At 36.0% G+C, this 18,846-nt stretch overlaps 3 protein-coding genes across 6 annotated transcripts in view; 1 reads left to right on the top strand and 2 right to left on the bottom strand.

Annotated features, from left to right (window-relative positions):
• rap1gap2a (RAP1 GTPase activating protein 2a) overlaps positions 1-9,053 on the bottom strand; it is an 84,299-nt gene extending 75,246 nt beyond the window's left edge. The window contains exon 1 of one of the 2 annotated variants that reach the window (XM_081370665.1): positions 8,760-9,053. The gene's annotated coding sequence lies outside the window, so the exon portion shown is untranslated. The remainder of the gene's footprint in view (positions 1-8,759) is intronic. The other variant, XM_081370664.1, reaches the window with a different exon arrangement.
• xaf1 (XIAP associated factor 1) lies at positions 8,109-13,269 on the top strand. Its single transcript, XM_081370670.1, has 8 exons — positions 8,109-8,410; positions 10,089-10,224; positions 10,433-10,489; positions 10,574-10,805; positions 10,918-10,985; positions 11,073-11,285; positions 11,812-11,876; positions 11,975-13,269. The coding sequence occupies exons 1-7, from the start codon at positions 8,376-8,378 to the stop codon at positions 11,848-11,850; spliced, it is 780 nt and encodes a 259-aa protein (XP_081226796.1). The 5' UTR covers positions 8,109-8,375; the 3' UTR covers positions 11,851-11,876; positions 11,975-13,269.
• A 234-nt stretch (positions 13,270-13,503) lies between these two features.
• On the bottom strand, positions 13,504-18,748 carry LOC308693623 (uncharacterized protein). 3 transcript variants are annotated; one of them, XM_081370667.1, is made up of 5 exons: positions 18,403-18,748; positions 16,486-16,722; positions 15,905-16,360; positions 15,765-15,815; positions 13,504-15,151 (listed from the first exon to the last, which is right to left on the bottom strand). In XM_081370667.1, exons 2-5 carry the CDS (start codon positions 16,622-16,624, stop codon positions 14,661-14,663), a joined length of 1,137 nt encoding a protein of 378 aa, XP_081226793.1. In that variant the 5' UTR covers positions 16,625-16,722; positions 18,403-18,748; the 3' UTR covers positions 13,504-14,660. The 3 variants fall into 3 exon arrangements, with proteins under 3 accessions (XP_081226793.1, XP_081226795.1, XP_081226794.1); XM_081370669.1 differs by having other exon boundaries at positions 16,486-16,647; positions 18,407-18,531; XM_081370668.1 differs by having other exon boundaries at positions 18,407-18,517.
• Between the last annotated feature and the right edge of the window lie 98 nt (positions 18,749-18,846).

Genomic DNA, 18,846 nt, shown 5'->3' with positions numbered 1-18,846 from the left:
ACTGGCCAGCATTATAACAGCATGTGGTCAATGCAGTCAGCCACCGCTGGGGTCCAGTCAGATCAATGTCCACAGTCCACTCACTCACACTCACACACACACACACACACACACACACACACACACACACACACACACACACACACACACTCCCATCCGCACGTACTGGAGGAACATCAATAATCTGGATTCACTAGCAGTGCGTCATAAATATGAACCATAACTGATGAGTTTTCTAGAAACGCTACAACCTAGGCAAGAAAATTGAATCAACCCTGATCTTCGCTCACCCTGCAATCTTCCACTAAAAGAGCCTGTTGATCATTACCTGGTTCTTTCATTTGTCAGTTTGTTTAGAGCTGTTGTCTCCATCTCCTTTAATCTCTTGGCAGTTTAGTGTTTGAGAGCCATTGCGCCTTCTAATTGGTTCACTTTCTGGGGTTGCCTTGGTAACCCTCTTTGGAAATGTTCTTTGGAGTTCTGCCATAAGGTTTGGTTGGATGAACATATGTATATATAGCATTAACCGAAAATGACAGCAATTTCACATAAGGTTTCACATCTTATCAACCTGTCCTTGTTCTTGCAATGATATAACCAGATTTTATAGGACTTAAAAATTAGCATATGGCACTGCAATGTTTGACAGCCAGCTAGAGATGTGACTTCCCTCTGAAAAGAAATCCATCAGCTTGTAATTTAATTCAAGTGTATATGCCAACAAACCCAATGTAAGATGGGCTGTAGACATGTTATGAAATTAAAAAAAGTGTTTGTTTAATCAATAAAATATATATTTTACAATATACTATATTATATATTGTATGCTATCTATTATGTAAGGGTTAATGCCCTTCGAGGTGTCCATTATCAGGTTTTAATGGACGACGGCGAGGCGTGAACCGTCCAACGCGCAGCGGAGGACAGTTGCCTCCGCCGAAGTCCATTAAAACCTGATAATGGACACCTCGAAGGGCATTAACCCGCTTATACCATGGTTACTTACGAAAGAAAGAAAGATTTAATCAATTAATAATACTTTAATGTGTTTTAGAGTAAAAATCGTGAGGGTTTTTATTTATTAAGTCGAGCGCACTATTTAATATCTCCCGTATACAGGCGTTGCCAAGCAACGTGGCCACAGCGGCCCGACCGCAGCAGTTGATCAGTGAGTTTGAGCCAGCACAATCATTTGGAACTGTCATCAGGCAAATTGACGGGACGCCTTTCCTAGGTGTCCATTATCACTTTTTAACGGACACCCTGCAGCCAATCAGAATCGAGTATTCACCCAGACCATGGTATAAACCATTAATATATTAATAATATCTACATTACAATATACTAAATATTTTTAAAAGAAAGCTTATCTATTAGGGCTGCACGCTTTGGGGAAAATGTCATATTGCGATAATTGAGGTCAATATTGCGATTGCGATATAATAAACAAATGGTTTCATGAGTCAACTTGCTTGGTTCTCAAGGAAAATAAATGCACACAGAGATTAGTGATAATCTGCCTAAAGAAAAAAGTTCTTTAGTCAAGAGCAGTGAGTGTTTTTCTCTGTTCCCTTTGTTCTTTGATTAACTTTAGCGACAGATATAATTAGTGGCTACTGTGTACTGTCCCTTTAAGACCAGCCGCTGCTGTCAGAGACGCGGATCTCACACGCGCCTCATTCTCTCACGAGTCACAACTCTTCACGTTCATCATAAGACTACTCTTATGTTATGAAGAGACATTTTGGCATAATTGTGTGTGTTATTGTTCGTTCAAGCTCGAAAGAGAGCTGTATTCTGGCATGCTGTTTTGTGCGCACGCACGATATTAGCGCGAGTCTGTGTGTCACAGTCAGGACATTCACAGGCAGGGCGTTCTTTTTTGTCTTATCGCGCATGAATGGTTAAAAGCATTTGCATGAATAAGAGCGGGATCATGTAACACTAGGATGCCAAAAATTAACAGATGCTGCGTTAATTGCGTTAACAGCGCTAATTTGTTTATTTAATATAAAATCGCAGCATTTTGCGTCATATAATCGCGTAGGCTTGACATCGCGATTGCGATATGATTAATCGTGCAGCACTATTATCTATTTACTTTAGCTTTTAACTCGCAAGTGATGTTAAGTATTCTATGTATTTTTTTTCTAATTTTAAATGTATGTACACTTGTGTTGTGTATTTTATGTTAATTATTAATTAAAAAGTCAATATTAATTTTAAAATAAAAATGCATTATTTGATGTATATTATAAATAAATAAATAAATAAATAAACAGGTTACTTTAATTATATATTATAATTTTTTTTAAATTTATAATATATAATTAAAGTAAATTATAACAGTAAATTAATACAATTAAATTAATGTGCTTATTGTAATGGATTTATTTAGTAAATTAACTGAATTTCTTGTATGAAAGGTGCTATACAAATAAAGTTTTTTATTATCATTATTATTATTATTATTAAAATAGGATAAATGAAAGTGATAAAGGAGGATAAAATGCATCTTAATTACTGTCGCCAAATAACTTAGTAAACAATCCTATGGTCACTTTATTGTGAAATTGTTGTAACACTGGTCTCCGATGCATTAAAACAATATTTAGTTTCATGCATTCTTTTATGGACTCTGAGATCAGATGTCGCCGATCTGCTCATAAAAGCAATCTGATCTAGAGCAGTGATCAGAAACTGATAATATAAATCACCAAGGAAAAGAGAGCTTACCTATGTAAGACCAGAACTCCACTCTCTTTAAATGCTGAATTGATGTTAAAACAACCCTGTTATTTGCTTTGAACTGTGCTGCTGGTCTGACTGGTGCAGCAAGGACTTGTGAACTTTAATATTATATAACGAGAGGACACGCACACACACACACACACACACACACAAACACACACAAACATACAAGAAAAACAGGCCTGCAGCGTACAATCCTACCCTAAAATAATTCGCTTGTTTATGTAAAGCAACTTCAGGCCAGATTACCCTGGTGGCACCTCTAATGTTGATCACAATTCTGATCAGACATTGCAGGCGACAGCTGACCCACTCAGGCAGAATTAGGGAATGAACCAGTCCGTGTTAAGTCCTCTGTCCACACCCATCTGCGGTGATAGTGAAAACGCTAAACTCAATACCGTAATTACTGTGATTCCCCTGGCGTGACACAGCTGTCCGCTCCTGTGCTGTTTCTGCTGACAAACATCCATTAGCTGCTGATGTCTCTGAGGCCTTGATACAAAAGCCTTGTTCAATTATTTTGAGAACATTTTTTTAAAACTAACAGCTCAATAAAATCTTGAACTACAGAGTCAACATAAGTGATCTGCTAATGGGGCCAACAAGGGACATCAATCCAGCAGTCTGTCAGACTCCTAATGTTTCACTAAAGTGACAGTATACGTGAGTTGAGCAATAATCATCCAGAGAAATACAAAGCTGAATACCATGAACTGATCCATATTAATGCATACACATTGTAAATGAGTAAACTATAGGCTACTTCACTCGGGAGGGTAACATCTATAGCTTGGAGGCAGGTAAACAGAAGTCTGAAGTTTTCCTTTCTCATGGAAACAGGCTGGCTAAAAACAACATAGGTTAAAATTTGAAATCATTTATGTGTATTTTGGGTGCATTACAAAATCTTATAACTGACCACAAAACAACGCATTAAAATATCTTGTTCAGGGATAGCCATATATGAAACATACCCCTCTATATACAGTTGTAATCGAAATTATTCAACCCCTGTTGCAAATCATGTTTAATGGCAAACTTTACAGACATTCAGCTGTTTGCAATGAACAAATCAAACAAAAGTAATTGAAATAGCTCAACACAACAAATATTTCAAGTGGTTTCAGCAAATTCAACTGAAAATGCAACTTTTAATGACTTCTGCAGTCTCAAAATTATTCAACCCCTGAAGAGAATCCTTCACATTAGGGCTGTCACTTCTGTGAAAAAATCCTGTTCGAATTTTGAGACATAAGTGTTCATTGAATCGACTGTAAAATCGATTTTCCATGTCTAAAGACGTTTCCATTTTAAACACCAAATATGGTCAAATCCACGGACAACTAACAGGCATTAGGACGAATGTAAAGAGGGCACTTGAGAGACGCACAAGTCTGCAATACTTCTGATGATTTATTGGCGTGAAGTTTCGTGCACAATGACAAACAGGAGTGCAACATTCTCGAAGCTGAGTGGACTGACATAATATCAATGAAAAACATTACTGCACTCTTCAACATGGCTGTGTTTACGATTAGAAATGTCAAACAAATTTCGCCTACGTAGGCAATTGTAGACCGTAGCCCGAATCTGTATCTGTATGCATGAGACTGTCTGAATACTGGCAGAATTCACATTTTTATAGTAAAAAGACACATTATGCAGAAGTATAATTTGCTGTTATGTGTGTTTGTCAGAGCCTGCAGCTGCTGTGTGACACGCGTTCGCTGCGGGCGTATCGTGACGAGCTGGACGCGCTCCGAGAAAAGACCGTTAAAATCGATTCCCTATTTTCGTTTTCGAAACTTGTGTTGGTTGGTCCGATCGATTGTGCAATCGATTTTCGAACGTAAAGTGACAGCCCTACTTCACATCAGCACAAATCTGAAAAACAGGAGTTGTCTCAAGCACACCTGATGCAACTAACCAAGGGCTAAATTAGTTGCACCAGGTGTGCTTGAGCCAGAACACATTAAAGGGACAGTTCACCCAAAAATGAAAATTACCCCATGATTTACTCACCCAAGCCATAGGTGTATATGACATTCTTCTTTCAGAGTTATTTTTTTAAAAAAATTAAAAATGCCCTTGGAAGAGTTCCAAGCTTTATAATATCAGTGAATGGTCGTTTCTGTTTTTTGAAGTCCATCAACGTGCATCCATCCATGACAAAAGGCCTTCAGAAGGTTAATAAAGGCCTTCTGAATAAAGTGTAAGGCCATTCGTGTAAGAAAAATATCCATATTTAAAACTTTATCGACTAAAATAACTAGCTTCTGGCAGACAGCCGTACGCATCGATTTACAGAAAAAGAGTAACCCTTGAGCTGACGCACAACGTAATGTCGAACGCGGAAGTGCAGAGGATGGAGCAAAACAAAACACCAGTCACTAATTATCTTCGTATATTTAATTACGAATTAAGTCTAAAACGTCAATTTTTAAAGAGAAATGTTGGTGAAGCTTGAGTTTGTTGCCCAGCCCTGTTTGTTTGAACCGCAAAAGGCGTCTTAACTTACGATACTCCTACATCCTACATGCGCCACTGGTTACTCTTGTGGCATAAGTCGACTTGCAGCAGTGTAATCATGACAGTTATTTTTCATGAAAGTCTAAATCCAACAGCCAACTTGTTTGTTGGCATTTGTCTGTGCGGTGTGAATTGGCCTTCAAGCTCATCTGAAGCAACTAATCAAGGGCTTCATTAGTTGCAGCAGATGTGCTTCAACACATGAAATATTTGAACTGGCTAGGTTTGTTGAGTGCCACGTTTGACTGTATGTTAGAAATGTGGCTAAGTCAAAAGAATGGTCCAAAAAGTTACAAGAAGATATCATCGCCCTTCACAAACAAGGAACAGGATACAAAAGATAGTGAAGGAACTAAATGTTATAGTGAAGGAACTAGAGACACCGTTAGAAGCATAGTTAGCAAGTTCAAAGTTAAAGGAACAGTGGTGACACTTCCTGGACGGGGCAGAAAAAGGAAGCTATCAACGGCTGCAACCAGATTTCTGAGAAGGCAGGTTCAGAAAAACCCTCGAGTGACTGCAAAAGACCTGAAGCAAGACTTGGTGGCAACAGGCACTGAGGTTTCAGCTTCCACATTAAGGCACCTACTAAACGCATGCCAGAACTCCAACTAGGCTATACCACTACTGACCCAAAAGCACAAGAAAAGTGCTCAAAATCATATAAATAAGCCACAGATTCTGTGGAGCAATGAAACAAAACTGGAACTTTTCGGCCCTATGGATCAACTGTATATCTGGAGGAAGAAGAATGAAGAATGAAGCTGAAAAGAAAACTCTGTCTACAGGTAGGCTTGGTGGGGCTCTGTGATGCTCTGGGGCTGATTTGCATCCTCTGGCCTTGGAAACCTGCAGGGCAATTCCACGCAAAACTGTCACATCCATAACGCCAACACAATGCCATGGTATTTAGTTGGCGTTATGGATGTGACAGTTTTGCGCGGAATTGCCCTGCAGCGTGTGGAAGGCATGATGCTTGGGAGACTTTGGACCTTCCAGCAGGACAATGATCCCAAGCATACCTCAAATTCCACCAAGGCTTGGTTGCAGAAGAAGTCCTGGAAGATTATACAGCGGGCATCACAGTCACCTGTCTTGAACCCCATTGAAAATCTCTGGTGAGATTTGATGAATGCGGTTGCAGCACACAAACTGGAGGCCATTTCTAATGAGGAATGGGCTAAGATTCCTCAGAAACGCTGCCAGAAGCTGGTGTCTGGTTATACATCTCGTTTCCAGCAGGTCATAACAGCAAAAGGGTGTTCTAAGTACTAAGGATGCTTGCCATGAAAGGGTTGAAAATGTTTGAGACTGGTCATTAAAAGTTGCATTTTCAATTGAATTTAGGGAAACCTCTTGGAACATTTGTTCTGTTGAGCCATTTCAACTACTTTTGTTTGATTTGTTCATTGCAAACAGCTGAAAGTCTGTACATTTTGCCATTAAACTTGATTTGCAATGGGGGTTGAATAATTTCAATTACAACTGTATATAAATTACCGTTCAAAAGTTTGGATCAGTATGTTTTTTAAATGTTTTTGAAAGTCTCTAATGCTTACCAAGGTTGCAAAGTTTCATTTGATTAAAAATAAAAGTAATATTGTGCAATGTTATTACAATTTAAAAGAATTGTTTTCTATTTTAATACATTTTAAAATGTAGTTTATTCCTGTGATAGCAAAGCTGAATTTTCAGCATCATTACTTCAGTCTTCAGTGTCACATGATCCTTCAGAAATAATTCTAATATGCTGGTTTTGGTGGTCAGAAAACATTTCGTATTATTATCAATTCTGAAGACATTTGTGCTGCTTAATATTCTGTGAAAACCGTTATACTTTTTTGTTTTTTACATGATTCTTTGATGAATAGAAAGTTCAAAAGAGCATTATTTATTTCAAATAGAAATCTTTAGTAGCCTAACATTATAAATGACTCTAATGTAACTTTTGATTAGTTTAATGCATCCTTGCTAAATAAAAGTGGGCTAATCATTTCTTTAAAAATATCTCCTATTGCAATATAATATAGGCTAGTAAACAATGATCATAATTGCCATTGTAAAGAATAGGGATGGAGCATGGTGTTTAATTGCAAAGATCTGGTCAAAAGTTTGGAAACATAACTATTTTCAAAAATCAAAATTACAGGAAAAAAGTTTTATTGTGAAATATAATTACAATTTAAAATAATGGTTTTCTATTTTAATATACTTTAAAATATTATTTATTTCTGTGATACAAAGCTGAATTTTCATCAGCCATTACTCCAGTCTGATCCTTCAGAAATCATTTTAATATGCCGATTTATTATAAATGTTGGAAACAGTTGAGCTGCTTAATTTTGGGGGGGAATTTTGTGATATTTTTTTCAGGATTCATGAATTCAATTTTTAAAAGAACAGCACTTATTCAGAATAGAAATATTTTCTAACAATATAAATCTTTTAGCCTAATCTATTAATTACCTTAAAAAATTTTTTTTTTTAATTACTGACACCAAACTTTCAAACAGTAGTAGGCCTATATATTATTACAAAAGATTTCTATTTTAAATAAATGCTCTTCTTTTTTTAACTTTTTATTCATCAAAGAATCTTGAAAAAAATCATAGGTTATAAAAAGTTATTAAGCAGTAAAACTGTTTCCAGCATTGATAATAAATCAGCATATTAGAATGATTTCTGAAGGATCATTTGTTTTACTGACAATTATGGTATTCATTTTTACATTTTACTAATTACAGAAATATAGTTACAATACTGTAACCATGATAATGAGCCATCCTATGGCCTCCAAATACCTGTGGTTGGCTAATGCAACAATCACAGGACTTTGCAGGAGTTATGGCTACAAGATGAGACATACATTGCAACTAGATGTCATGTCATGTCAAGTGAAGTGTTGACTGTTTTTCACCACAACACAAGGCAATATGAAAGTTGTACTGTTAGAAAACAAGAGCATTTAAGCGAGAAGATGTTATTTACGACACCTGTTAAGTTTCGGTTCTAGTTTCGGTTCAGAGTAAGTGAAATCAACAGCCCCAACGCAATAACTCAGTCAACTCTCTCTAGTAGCCTATAGTCTAACTATGGACACTGAAGAACTGATTCTGTGTACTCACTGGTGAGTGTTTTACAGTGTATTGTAAACATATAGCATAGAGATTTAAGATCGTCTATTTATGTTCATTGCCAATGCAAACAAATGATATAGCATGTTCGTCGAGTTTTAGACGATTATCACGACAAATTTCTCTCTGTCAACAAAACAAAAACAAAACCCATTGTACTTATTTAGTACACAACAATAATGACTTTTTCTTTATGGTGTTAATGTGGCCTAACTTTAACAAAGTGAAACTATTTCCATGGGGGCCAGCTATGGCTGATAGCTGAGAGAAACTTAATTTAGCCTGTTAGCTATTAACGTTAACTTGATATAGTTCACCCAAAACTTCTGGCATCATACTCACCCTCACCCTCATGTCCTTCTTAAACCATAAGACTTTCTTTCTTCCGTGGATCACAACATTTGGATTTTGGAAAGGTATCCAACGTGACTGGAGCTTTTATGAAAAAAATAACAACACAAACGCATAATATGCTACGTATTATTATTATAGAGCTATGACTCGTGCTCCATTCAAATCACACGAAGCTATATGATAGCTTTACGCGAGAAAAGAGCCGATTTAAGTTATTTACAACTCTAAACCTCTAATGAGCTGAGCTGTGACTGCTTCATTGAGTCAGTGTTGAACTGAAGAATCGGATCATTCTGATTCGCGAACAAATCATTCAGATCCGTTCTCTTTTTATTGAAATTATAATTTTATATCAAAAATCAATCATACATCACATCAATGATCCTTTTCCATTCAGTCCCGTTCAGACCTGGTTCAGACATATATGATTCAGACCTTTTTTTTTATGAACTCGATCAACCGATTCATTCATCTGACTCAAAAGAATGATTCATTCATTTTTGACATCACAAGTCGCTATTCACTTTCATAATATTAAAAAAAGAGTGCTTAGGATATTCTTTTAAAAACTATTTTGTGTTCCTCAGAAGAAAGTCATACAGGTTTGGAACAACATGCTGGTGTGTAAATAATGGCAGAATTCTTGGGTAAACTGTTCCTTTAACTCTAGAATGCTTAAAGGGGGTCAAATTGACCCAGCATGCTTCAATTGATTAAATATTTGATCAATGAAAACATTTGTTTGTTTGTTATTCCATGAATTCTTCTAAAACTTGTTTCTGACCATCATCAAACTCCAAACTTTGACTCAACGCAGTATTTTTGGATACATTTTTGTCAATAATAATTTAAGATGCAGTAGAGAAAAGGATAGCTGATGGTCCAAACAAATGAAGTGATGCAAACTCTGTCTAAAAGTTATGCTTGGAAAGGTGCAAATCTTATGTGAAATGTTCTGCCTTTTTCAGCTAATTTAATATACTTTACAGTAGATCTTTATTAGTTTAGAGTTTGTTTTAAAAAGAAGTTCAACTGCATTTTTTAATCATCTTTAGTCATGTAGATTTACAAGGAACAAAGTGGACAAATAAGCATGCTTGATATATTAAAACATTTGAGTATCATCAATTATTTTAATTAATTCATTAATAAGACACTTATTTTTGAAGAAAACCATTCATTCCAATACGGGTAATTTTGACTCACTTTATGCACATTTTTTTGGTTCATGCATTCTAGGGTTAAGAAAACATGTACAATCCCAGCGTTTCCATCCTCCAGTCTCTGTAAAGTGTCGCTTTTAATGTTTTTATGCAGCAATAAAGAGGTGGCAAAGGCAAACTATGACCTCCACGAACCACACTGTAAGAGGTTTCTGTGTAAATGCCCTGACTGCAATGACACTATCCCTCGAGATCAACTGGAGGAGCATAAAACCGAACAGCACGCACAGGTCACAACCACACCACTCAACACATGGTTAACATTCTGATCTATGCTCCTTTTTACAAGATCATAGCCCTGTTTGTCACACACACACACACAAAACAAGATTTTTGATGCTGAATGTTTTCCACTTGACTTGCTTTTTACTCATCATTGCAATCTCCCACCTCTAAAATACTGTTGGTGGTCTCATTTTCATCATGTCTGTCTCACAGGTAAAATGTAAGATGTGCAATAAAAAGATGGAGCGAAGGCATTTGTTGGACCACGAGGTGAATATTTCATCTGACACCTATTCAAGCTGATGAGCTCCGGGTGTTTTTTTCACTTATTCCTTTGTTCTTTCTGTCTTTCAGAAAGACGAGTGCTCCGAAAGACCTCAGATCTGTGAGTTTTGTCAGCTCGAGCTTCCTCTGAGCAATCTGAAAGAGCACAGAGTGTCCTGTGGGAGTCGGACCGAGCTCTGCTCCGACTGTGGCCGTTATGTCAAAATGATGGACCAGCTTGATCACGCTCAGATCTGCTCAACTACCACTCCAACAACATCAAGGGACCTTGTCTCCGAAGATGATGCATCTGACACTGACGGTTAGTTCATCAAGACACAATCAGTTTTAAACATATGTTATAGGTCTTAGTATTGCCAAGTTCTGGGTATTTTCATTGTAAAATACTAATTTAGCATATCTGTTATCTCCAGAGCCACCCATGTTGCAATGTCAGAATTGTCTGAGATACATTTCCTCAGACACACTGAAGGATCACCAGGTAAAATAAGGAAATAAATAAGATATTACATAAATATGAAAATCTCTTTTTTAACCCAGCAAATCTTTTATTATTCCTTTTTACTAGCTGCGTTGCAAACCGATTTTACAGAACGCAGACGACGAGGATGATGACTCGGATGAAAATTTCAAAGCTGGAAATGCCAGTGCTCCAGATTTCTCCTTCTCAACATTGCAAAAGACAAAGAGAGACAGAGACATTGACATGGACCTGGATAAGATAAGCAGCTGTCCGCTCTGTCATCTGGCTCTTCCTGTAAAGACACTCGAGTGGCATGAGGTACTAATCACTGCGCTGTACATAATGATATTTTAAACTTGTGCGGCATCAACAACAGTCAACAATCTGAACAGTCGTTTTGTTGTTGATTTAATAAATACTTTGGATTAGTACATTTATTATACCAAAATGAATACACTACCGTTGATAAGTTTGGGGTCATTCAGAAGTCTCTTACTCACTAAGGCTGCATTTATTTGATTAAAATACAGTAAAAATATTTTGAATTATTATTACAATTTAAAATAACTGTTTTATTTTATTTTATTATATTTCAAAATGTTTAATCCTGTGCTGGTAAAGCTGAATTTTCAGCATCATTTTTGATTGATTTATTGTATCCTTGCTGAATAATACAATTTATATACATCTTTTTTTAGAAAAGTGACCCCAAACTTTTCAACAATACTGTAAATGATGTACATTTGAGCCTGTACTGTTATTCTACTCTAATATATACAATATTTACTGATGATTGATTATATATTTGTATATGTATTTATATTGTATTTTCATTTTTTTATAGAAAAAATGTGAATTATACAAACATCTAAACCTGGCATGATGGCTGGTGAAAGCAAAGCTAAATGTGTAAGTATACAAATAATACATTATGTATCACCAGTATAACTTTGCAATGCAACTGATGCCATCCATGAATTGTAATAAATGTATGAATTATCTTACAGGGTTGCTGGAAACTGCAAACTCATCAATCATCACAAATAATAATACAGAAAATTTAGTTGTGGAAATAACATACTTAAATATTTCGAAGATACAGTAACTAAATTTTAAAAAAGTGTACGATGCTTCTGTTGTCTGATTTTAATTTGATAATAATGACACTTTAAAAAAGTGACTTATTCGGCCCAGTGAAGCCAAAATAATGCAAAAAGTTTTGCGTTGAGTGCAGATACTTTATTTTCTGACTACTGACTTTTAACCCTTTTTATGATTATTATTTGTTTAAAACTTTCCTGCATGTTAAATCTGGACTTACCTTGTGTAGTAAAAAAATAAGATAACATTTGTTTGAAGTGCATGAAAAGATTTTGTGTGCAGTGTATTCTAGACTTTAAGTTATGTCCTTTGTATGAAATGCCTTGAGGATCCAGCTCTACCAGATGAAGTCTGTGAAAATCAGGAGAAACGGGGGAAGACCACAAGATGGCAGTTTCAGTCAGGAGGGCCTTTTCTTAATATTCCTATCATATCTTACTATGTCTTTTAATAAACATTACTTAATTGATGTATTTAACTGATGTTAAATATATTTATAAAAACGTATTTTAATGGTCTATTTGTCCATTTGTAAATTGATTTCTCCCCCCACTTGTTCTCCTGCACTTGGCAACAAAAGTGCAACAGTGACATCTAGTGGACATTTTCGTATTCCTTAGTGAGAAACCAGTGTTGAAAGTGCAGATTCAAGAGTAGGCCTAATCGTTGTTTAGTCAAAATCTCTTCTCTTCAAGCAACTTCAACTGTTTTTTTTTTTTTTCCTCATCTGTTGACAGAACAGATTATTCAAAGTAGATTATATAAATAACCTTTCTCTCACTTTATAAAGCTTCCACTGTTGAATGTAACATGTTAAAATAAAAAATGGTGGACTACACTATGGACCCTTTTCACAGACTGATGACACTTTCCCACAGTTATCAACTTCGCAAATCTATTAAAATGTTTAATATTCAGACATCCCACCCAGTGCTGGGAAACTTGATGTAATCTGGATTGTATAATCAGATTCCAAAAAATAATATTACGCATTCTTATATGAATATATATATGATATTCATATAATAGATGCTCTCTATTATAGGAATATAAGAACATGCATAATCAGACTACAGTTACTTTTTTATTGATGAATGGCAGTAAATCAATTACAATTTATTGATTCTCCCTTTCATGTTTTAAAAAAGAAAATCATTCAGAAAGTCCTGTAGTTTTATGAAATTGCATGTAGGGCTATTGCTGTCTTTGGAAGGCATTTTTATTAAAATGTAAAATTTCTATGATTTATTTAATTATTAGCTTTTCATTAAACTTGCGAAACCCCAGCAGTTCACTGTTATAAATGAGGTAGGTCAAAAGTAATCAAAAAGTAATCAGATTACATTAAATGTGCTAACTACAATTTTTGTCATGTAATTTGGAATAAGTAACGGACTACAATCAGTGGAGGTTTAAGACTCTTTGGTGCCCCTACACATAAAACATTACACTATTAAAGGGTTAGTTCACCCAAAAATGAAAATTCTGTCAGTAATTACTCACCCTCATGTTGTTCCAACCCCATAAGACTTTCTCTCATCTTCAGAACACAAATTAACATATTTTTGATGAAATCTGAAAGCTCCTTCATAGGCTGCTAGATAATTGCATCAGCCGGCCCAGAAAAGTTAGTGAAGTTTAAAGTTAAATTGATTAAAGTTTATCAAGCGACGAGAATACTTTTTGTGTATAGCACAAATAAAATAAAATACATATGGTAGCCAAAACCCATTTTCCCATTTTTCCTGATTACCTGTCACACTTAATTGGAAGGAGCAAAACACAATACTGATTTTTAAAGTAATATTTCAAATTATTTTATTTTCCATCTTTGACATTGGGTTTTAAAGTAGGAGACATCTTTTAACAGTGTGCTGACTTTTCATTTCTGGGAGATCAAACACAGGTCCATAGGAGCTACATCTAAGATAATGTGCCTTCAATCACAATTCAAAATCGCATCTGGAGGAAAAAAAAAAACACACTAAGGAGTCTTTGGAAATTCAAGTGAAGAGAAACTACTAATAACAGATAATGCACATTGGCTAACCGATTAAAACATTTACAGCAGGTCTGTCAAGCAATGCTTGAGCCAGAAACTGATTTAAAAGAATTTCAGAATAACAAACCCAAATAAAGAAGACTGTAAAATCAGATTACATAAATTAAAACCACCCAACTTCATGGCCACTTTGCAATATGTTAAAAAGCACCACAAATATAGTTATCTTAAATTACCAGTCAATTTTTAAATACATTTTGCCTATTATATTACCTGTATAACAGCACATAATTGGTCCGAACAGTCTATGAGACCCAGTCATCTACTGAAAATATCATTCAGTATATATGAGGAACTCTACAAAGAACCTATTTCGGCTCACAATGCTTCTCATTTTGGTTATAATGTTATAAACAGGGAAAACGTTTTAGTCCTGTCAGCTCTCAATATATAAGATATTTTAAGATTGCCATATACTCTAGTGTCACAATATCCTTATCAGCTTATTGTATTTTCTGTGCTATTAGCATTCACTGCTGATGTAACTTGCTCCCAGTTCTAGCAGTCGATAGCGTTGCGGTGTTCAGAAGCTATGGATGTCCGTTGAACTTGTCCTGCAGGAGAGTCAAGGCGTTGGAGGAGAAGTCACGTAGGACGTGGAGTGTTTCACGCTGCAGTTGTAAGGTGTCACGTGAATACTGCTGCTGGGTGTGGACCAATTTCTGCACCGACTCCGCAAGCGACTCCAGAGAGCGAGACAGCGACCCTATCAGCAGTGTGGTGCCCTGCTGTTCCTGCAGGCTGAGTGAGGCACTCTGGGATAAACGTTCCTGCAGACTGCGGGGTTCCACGGAAGCAGGCTGGGGAGGGATTCGAACAGGAGCTGAACGTGATGATGAGGCGGCCCCAGAAGGTGCGATAAATGTCGAGGTCCTGGCAGATGAAGGCCCGTTAAATGTGTTGTGATTAGGTTTTTCTCGAACTTGGCTCTTCTCAGCAATGGGACGGCTAAGGAATCCAGGGATAACAACAGGATTCTGATTTGGTTGGTTTCCTGTTTCAATAAACTGCATGTTACCACCTGAAAGGAACAGAAACATATTCATGCTAATGTAAGCATTAAAATAGAAACAGTTTTTTACCAAAAAGAGTGTACAGGATAATGCTGTTCACAATGCACCATTTTCACAAAAAAAGTTGAAATTAAAAAAATTTGATTTTTTTATTTTCCATTATACATGAAAAACATATACGATGACATTATTTATCTACAATAAACAAGAACATTATTATTTTTTACATTAACATTCATTTTTGAATGTAATACATTTTTTCCAAAAAAAAGTTAAAAATATATGAAGACTTCAGATGCAAAAGCCTCTAAGTGCCATCTGAAACAATGAAAATTACCTATTAATTGTCATTAAAGTGAAATTAAAGGAAATTTCAGATGGCACTTAGAGGCTTTGCATCTGAAGTCCTCATATTTCAATTGCCTTTCTTTTTTTGTTCAAAATATAATATTTATAAATAAAAATTCATCATGATTTTAGAGAATTGCACCACATGGTGAATAAAAGTTTTTCAATTAAAAACCTGCTCATCATAAAAGAGATGTATTTCACTTTATGTACGAACTGCATTTTTTATGCATTTTTAAAACGTATGGCAAGTAGCTCTGCATTATTCCTTACCTTCCTTTTCTGACGTGTCAGTCTGGAGGTCTATAAGAGGCACTGCTGAATCTATCATTACAAAAACAAAATGACCAACTTATTATTTAAACATTTAGTAATGAATAACCTTGTAATTACTCACTAAAAAAGGAACTCACCGCTAAACATCATGTGTGTGGGAAGCACCATATCTCCTTTGCTTGGGATACTAGTGTGGAAAGGAGGTGGCATTGGTAAACCAAACGAATGAGGCCTGCCATTTGCCATGTGTGAGGAGCTATGTGGTATCTCAGAGAGACCTGGAATGTCTTCGTCTTCATCATCCATTTGGTCATCAATTGCCAAACTGCTCACGTTTTTGTTAGGGTTAGACATCTGAAGGATCTGGTGTACCATGGTTTCTATGGGTGACAGCTCTTGTGCGATTTGGGTAGCCGTGGCTCCCGATGCCCTCATGGCAGCCACCCTCCGTTTGGTGTCGCATTTGAGGTCTGCCCATTTCTTGATGACTTCGATAATTTCTCTGTGACACTCACTGACCTCATTGATACGTGCAGTCAGATCCGCCCAAGTGCGGTTTTTCAGATCCTTTGAAATACCCCTGTTGAATTTTCCTGTTGAAGACATGCGTTCATTTAACTAGAATCCTTCATGTATGCAAAGCATCATTTACATACTTTCAAATCGCTGTCAGGTCCTATTGCACTATGTGATACAAAAATAAAAAGGTATGTCTTACCAACGAGAATATGCCGTTTTTTCTGCACCTCGCTGAGCAGCAGTTCAACCTCCTGGAATGTGAACCGTGACTTCCTTTTCTTAAAGCGCATCAAAGCACCTCCTGGCCCTCTGTAAGGGTATGGCAGAAATTCCGACATCCTTCCTCCTTCGAAAACTTTCGCTGTTACCAATCACAAACCAAATCAAACAGTGCTTCTAGACAGCATCCATCAGAAGGTTTCCATGAATTATACGGCTGAAATAATAAATAAAAAAATCTAATTATTATTATTATTCATCCAAAAGCAGCGTCATTTAACTCATTCATCATCTTCAACCTGCCTTAAATGCAACTAACCTGTTCTTATTTCATTGCACTGTGTGTGTGTGTGTGTGTGTGTGTGTGTGTGTATATGTATATGTATATATATATATATATATATATATATATATATATATACTCATCAAGCCTGCATTTACTTGATTAAAAAACTGTAATATTGTGAAATATCCTTACAATTTAAAATAATAGTTTTCTATTTTAATATACTTTAAAATACAATTTATTTCTGTGATGCAAAACTGAATTTTCAGCATCATTACTGCAGTCTTCAGTGTCACATGATCCTTCAGAAATCATTGTAATATGCTGATTTGATGTTAAAATGAACAGCATTTATTCAAAATAGAAACTGTTTCTAACAATATAAATCTTTATTATCACTTTTTATAAATTTAACACATCCTTGCTGAGTAAAAGTATTAATTTCTTTAAAAAAAACTGACCCCAAACTTTTGAAAGGTAGAGGATATTGTTACAAAAGATATCTATTTTAAATAAAATAAAATGTAAAATATTTTTTTTTTTTGCTATTTATTCATCAAAGAATCCTGAAAAAAGTCTTGCAGGTTTAAAAAAAAAATTTACCAGCACAACTGTTTCCAACATTGATAACAAAACAGTATATTAGAATGATTTCACTGAAGACTGGAGTAATGGCTGATGAAAATTCAGCTTTGCATCACAGAAAAAAAAGTCACAATATTATTGTTTTTCCAAATTTTTGACCAGTACTATATATGTACACACACACATACACTATGTATACATGTACACACACGTCTACATCACATTAATGTAATATATCATTTAATATCTGTCCTTTAAAACACACAACACAAGCAACATTCATCATACTAAATTCAAAGAGACAGCATATATATATATATATATATATATATATATATATATATATATATATATGTGTGTGTGTGTGTGTGTGTGTGTGTGTGTGTGTGTGTGTGTGTGTGTGTGTGTGTGTGTGTGTGTGTGTGTGTGTGTGTGTGTGTGTGTGTGTGTATGACGATTTACTATCCCTCTGATTAATAATGTGATGACTGCTGCTTGTGTTCTGCTCTTTAAAAGGACAGAACAGCCACAGCCAGAGATTATTTGGAAAAGCACAGATTCACATTTTTCTAGGATCCTTTTACTTTAAATTAACTGTTACGACTAATTGCGGCGTGATCTCACACCGCCTCGCCGGTGTGCCCATATGCTTCCTGCTTCTTTGTTGTTGTCCTGCCTAATCGTCAGAGAGCAATAGGAACAGAGAGAATCGAGCGAACGCCATCACGGACACACGGCGTGTCTCTCGAGCGTTCAAATCTGCCATACCTGAAATATCTCGCGTACAGTATTCGCTCGTACACGTAAAGATAGATTCAATTTTCGTAATAAGCAAACATTCGTCCAGGAAACGCTAACGGATTTGTATTTTGTTTGTCGCTAGCCTGCCGAGTAGGAAAATGGACTACGCACGCATTTCGTAGACGTATTTACGAACGAATTTAGCGTCAAATCTAAACTGCGTACATCGGAACGGCGATAAACTTTCTTGCTATTGATATTAGTGATAGATTGGGTGGTAATTACCTACAGTGTGGTCGAATGTGTCCTAGGATTTGTCGGTTGTAGTCTTGCCCGATAAACTTCGTAGGCAGTGATCCCCTGCGTCGCGCAGACTCAGCTCTACGTGTTTTTCCCCCTCCACAACGATAGTTCGCCAACATTCTATAGTAATCCTGCCCTGTGCCTGACTGTGTGGAAACATTCCTAACTACACACGAACACCCTGTGGCCCAGTCTAAGCATGTGAATGTGCAACTCACAATTAAATAAACGTAAATTTAAGTTGCATTTTATACACATACAAGTTGAATATATCGCGTAAAATATTTGTGGATTTTTTACGCTTCTCCCCCCACCCCCACTCTGATATAGGCTGTTTAGTAACTTTCGAGGCTATATACGGCGCTCCAACAGTTATAAAAAATAATGGAAATATATAAAATTTGTGATTTCCTTGTCTGATATTAA

This window comes from Scardinius erythrophthalmus (genome assembly GCF_964197995.2).
Source record: "Scardinius erythrophthalmus genome assembly, chromosome: 7".
Classification (NCBI taxonomy): Eukaryota; Metazoa; Chordata; class Actinopteri; order Cypriniformes; family Leuciscidae; genus Scardinius; species Scardinius erythrophthalmus.
Note: the sequence above shows the minus strand (reverse complement) of the source record. Positions and strands in the feature narration are given on the sequence as shown.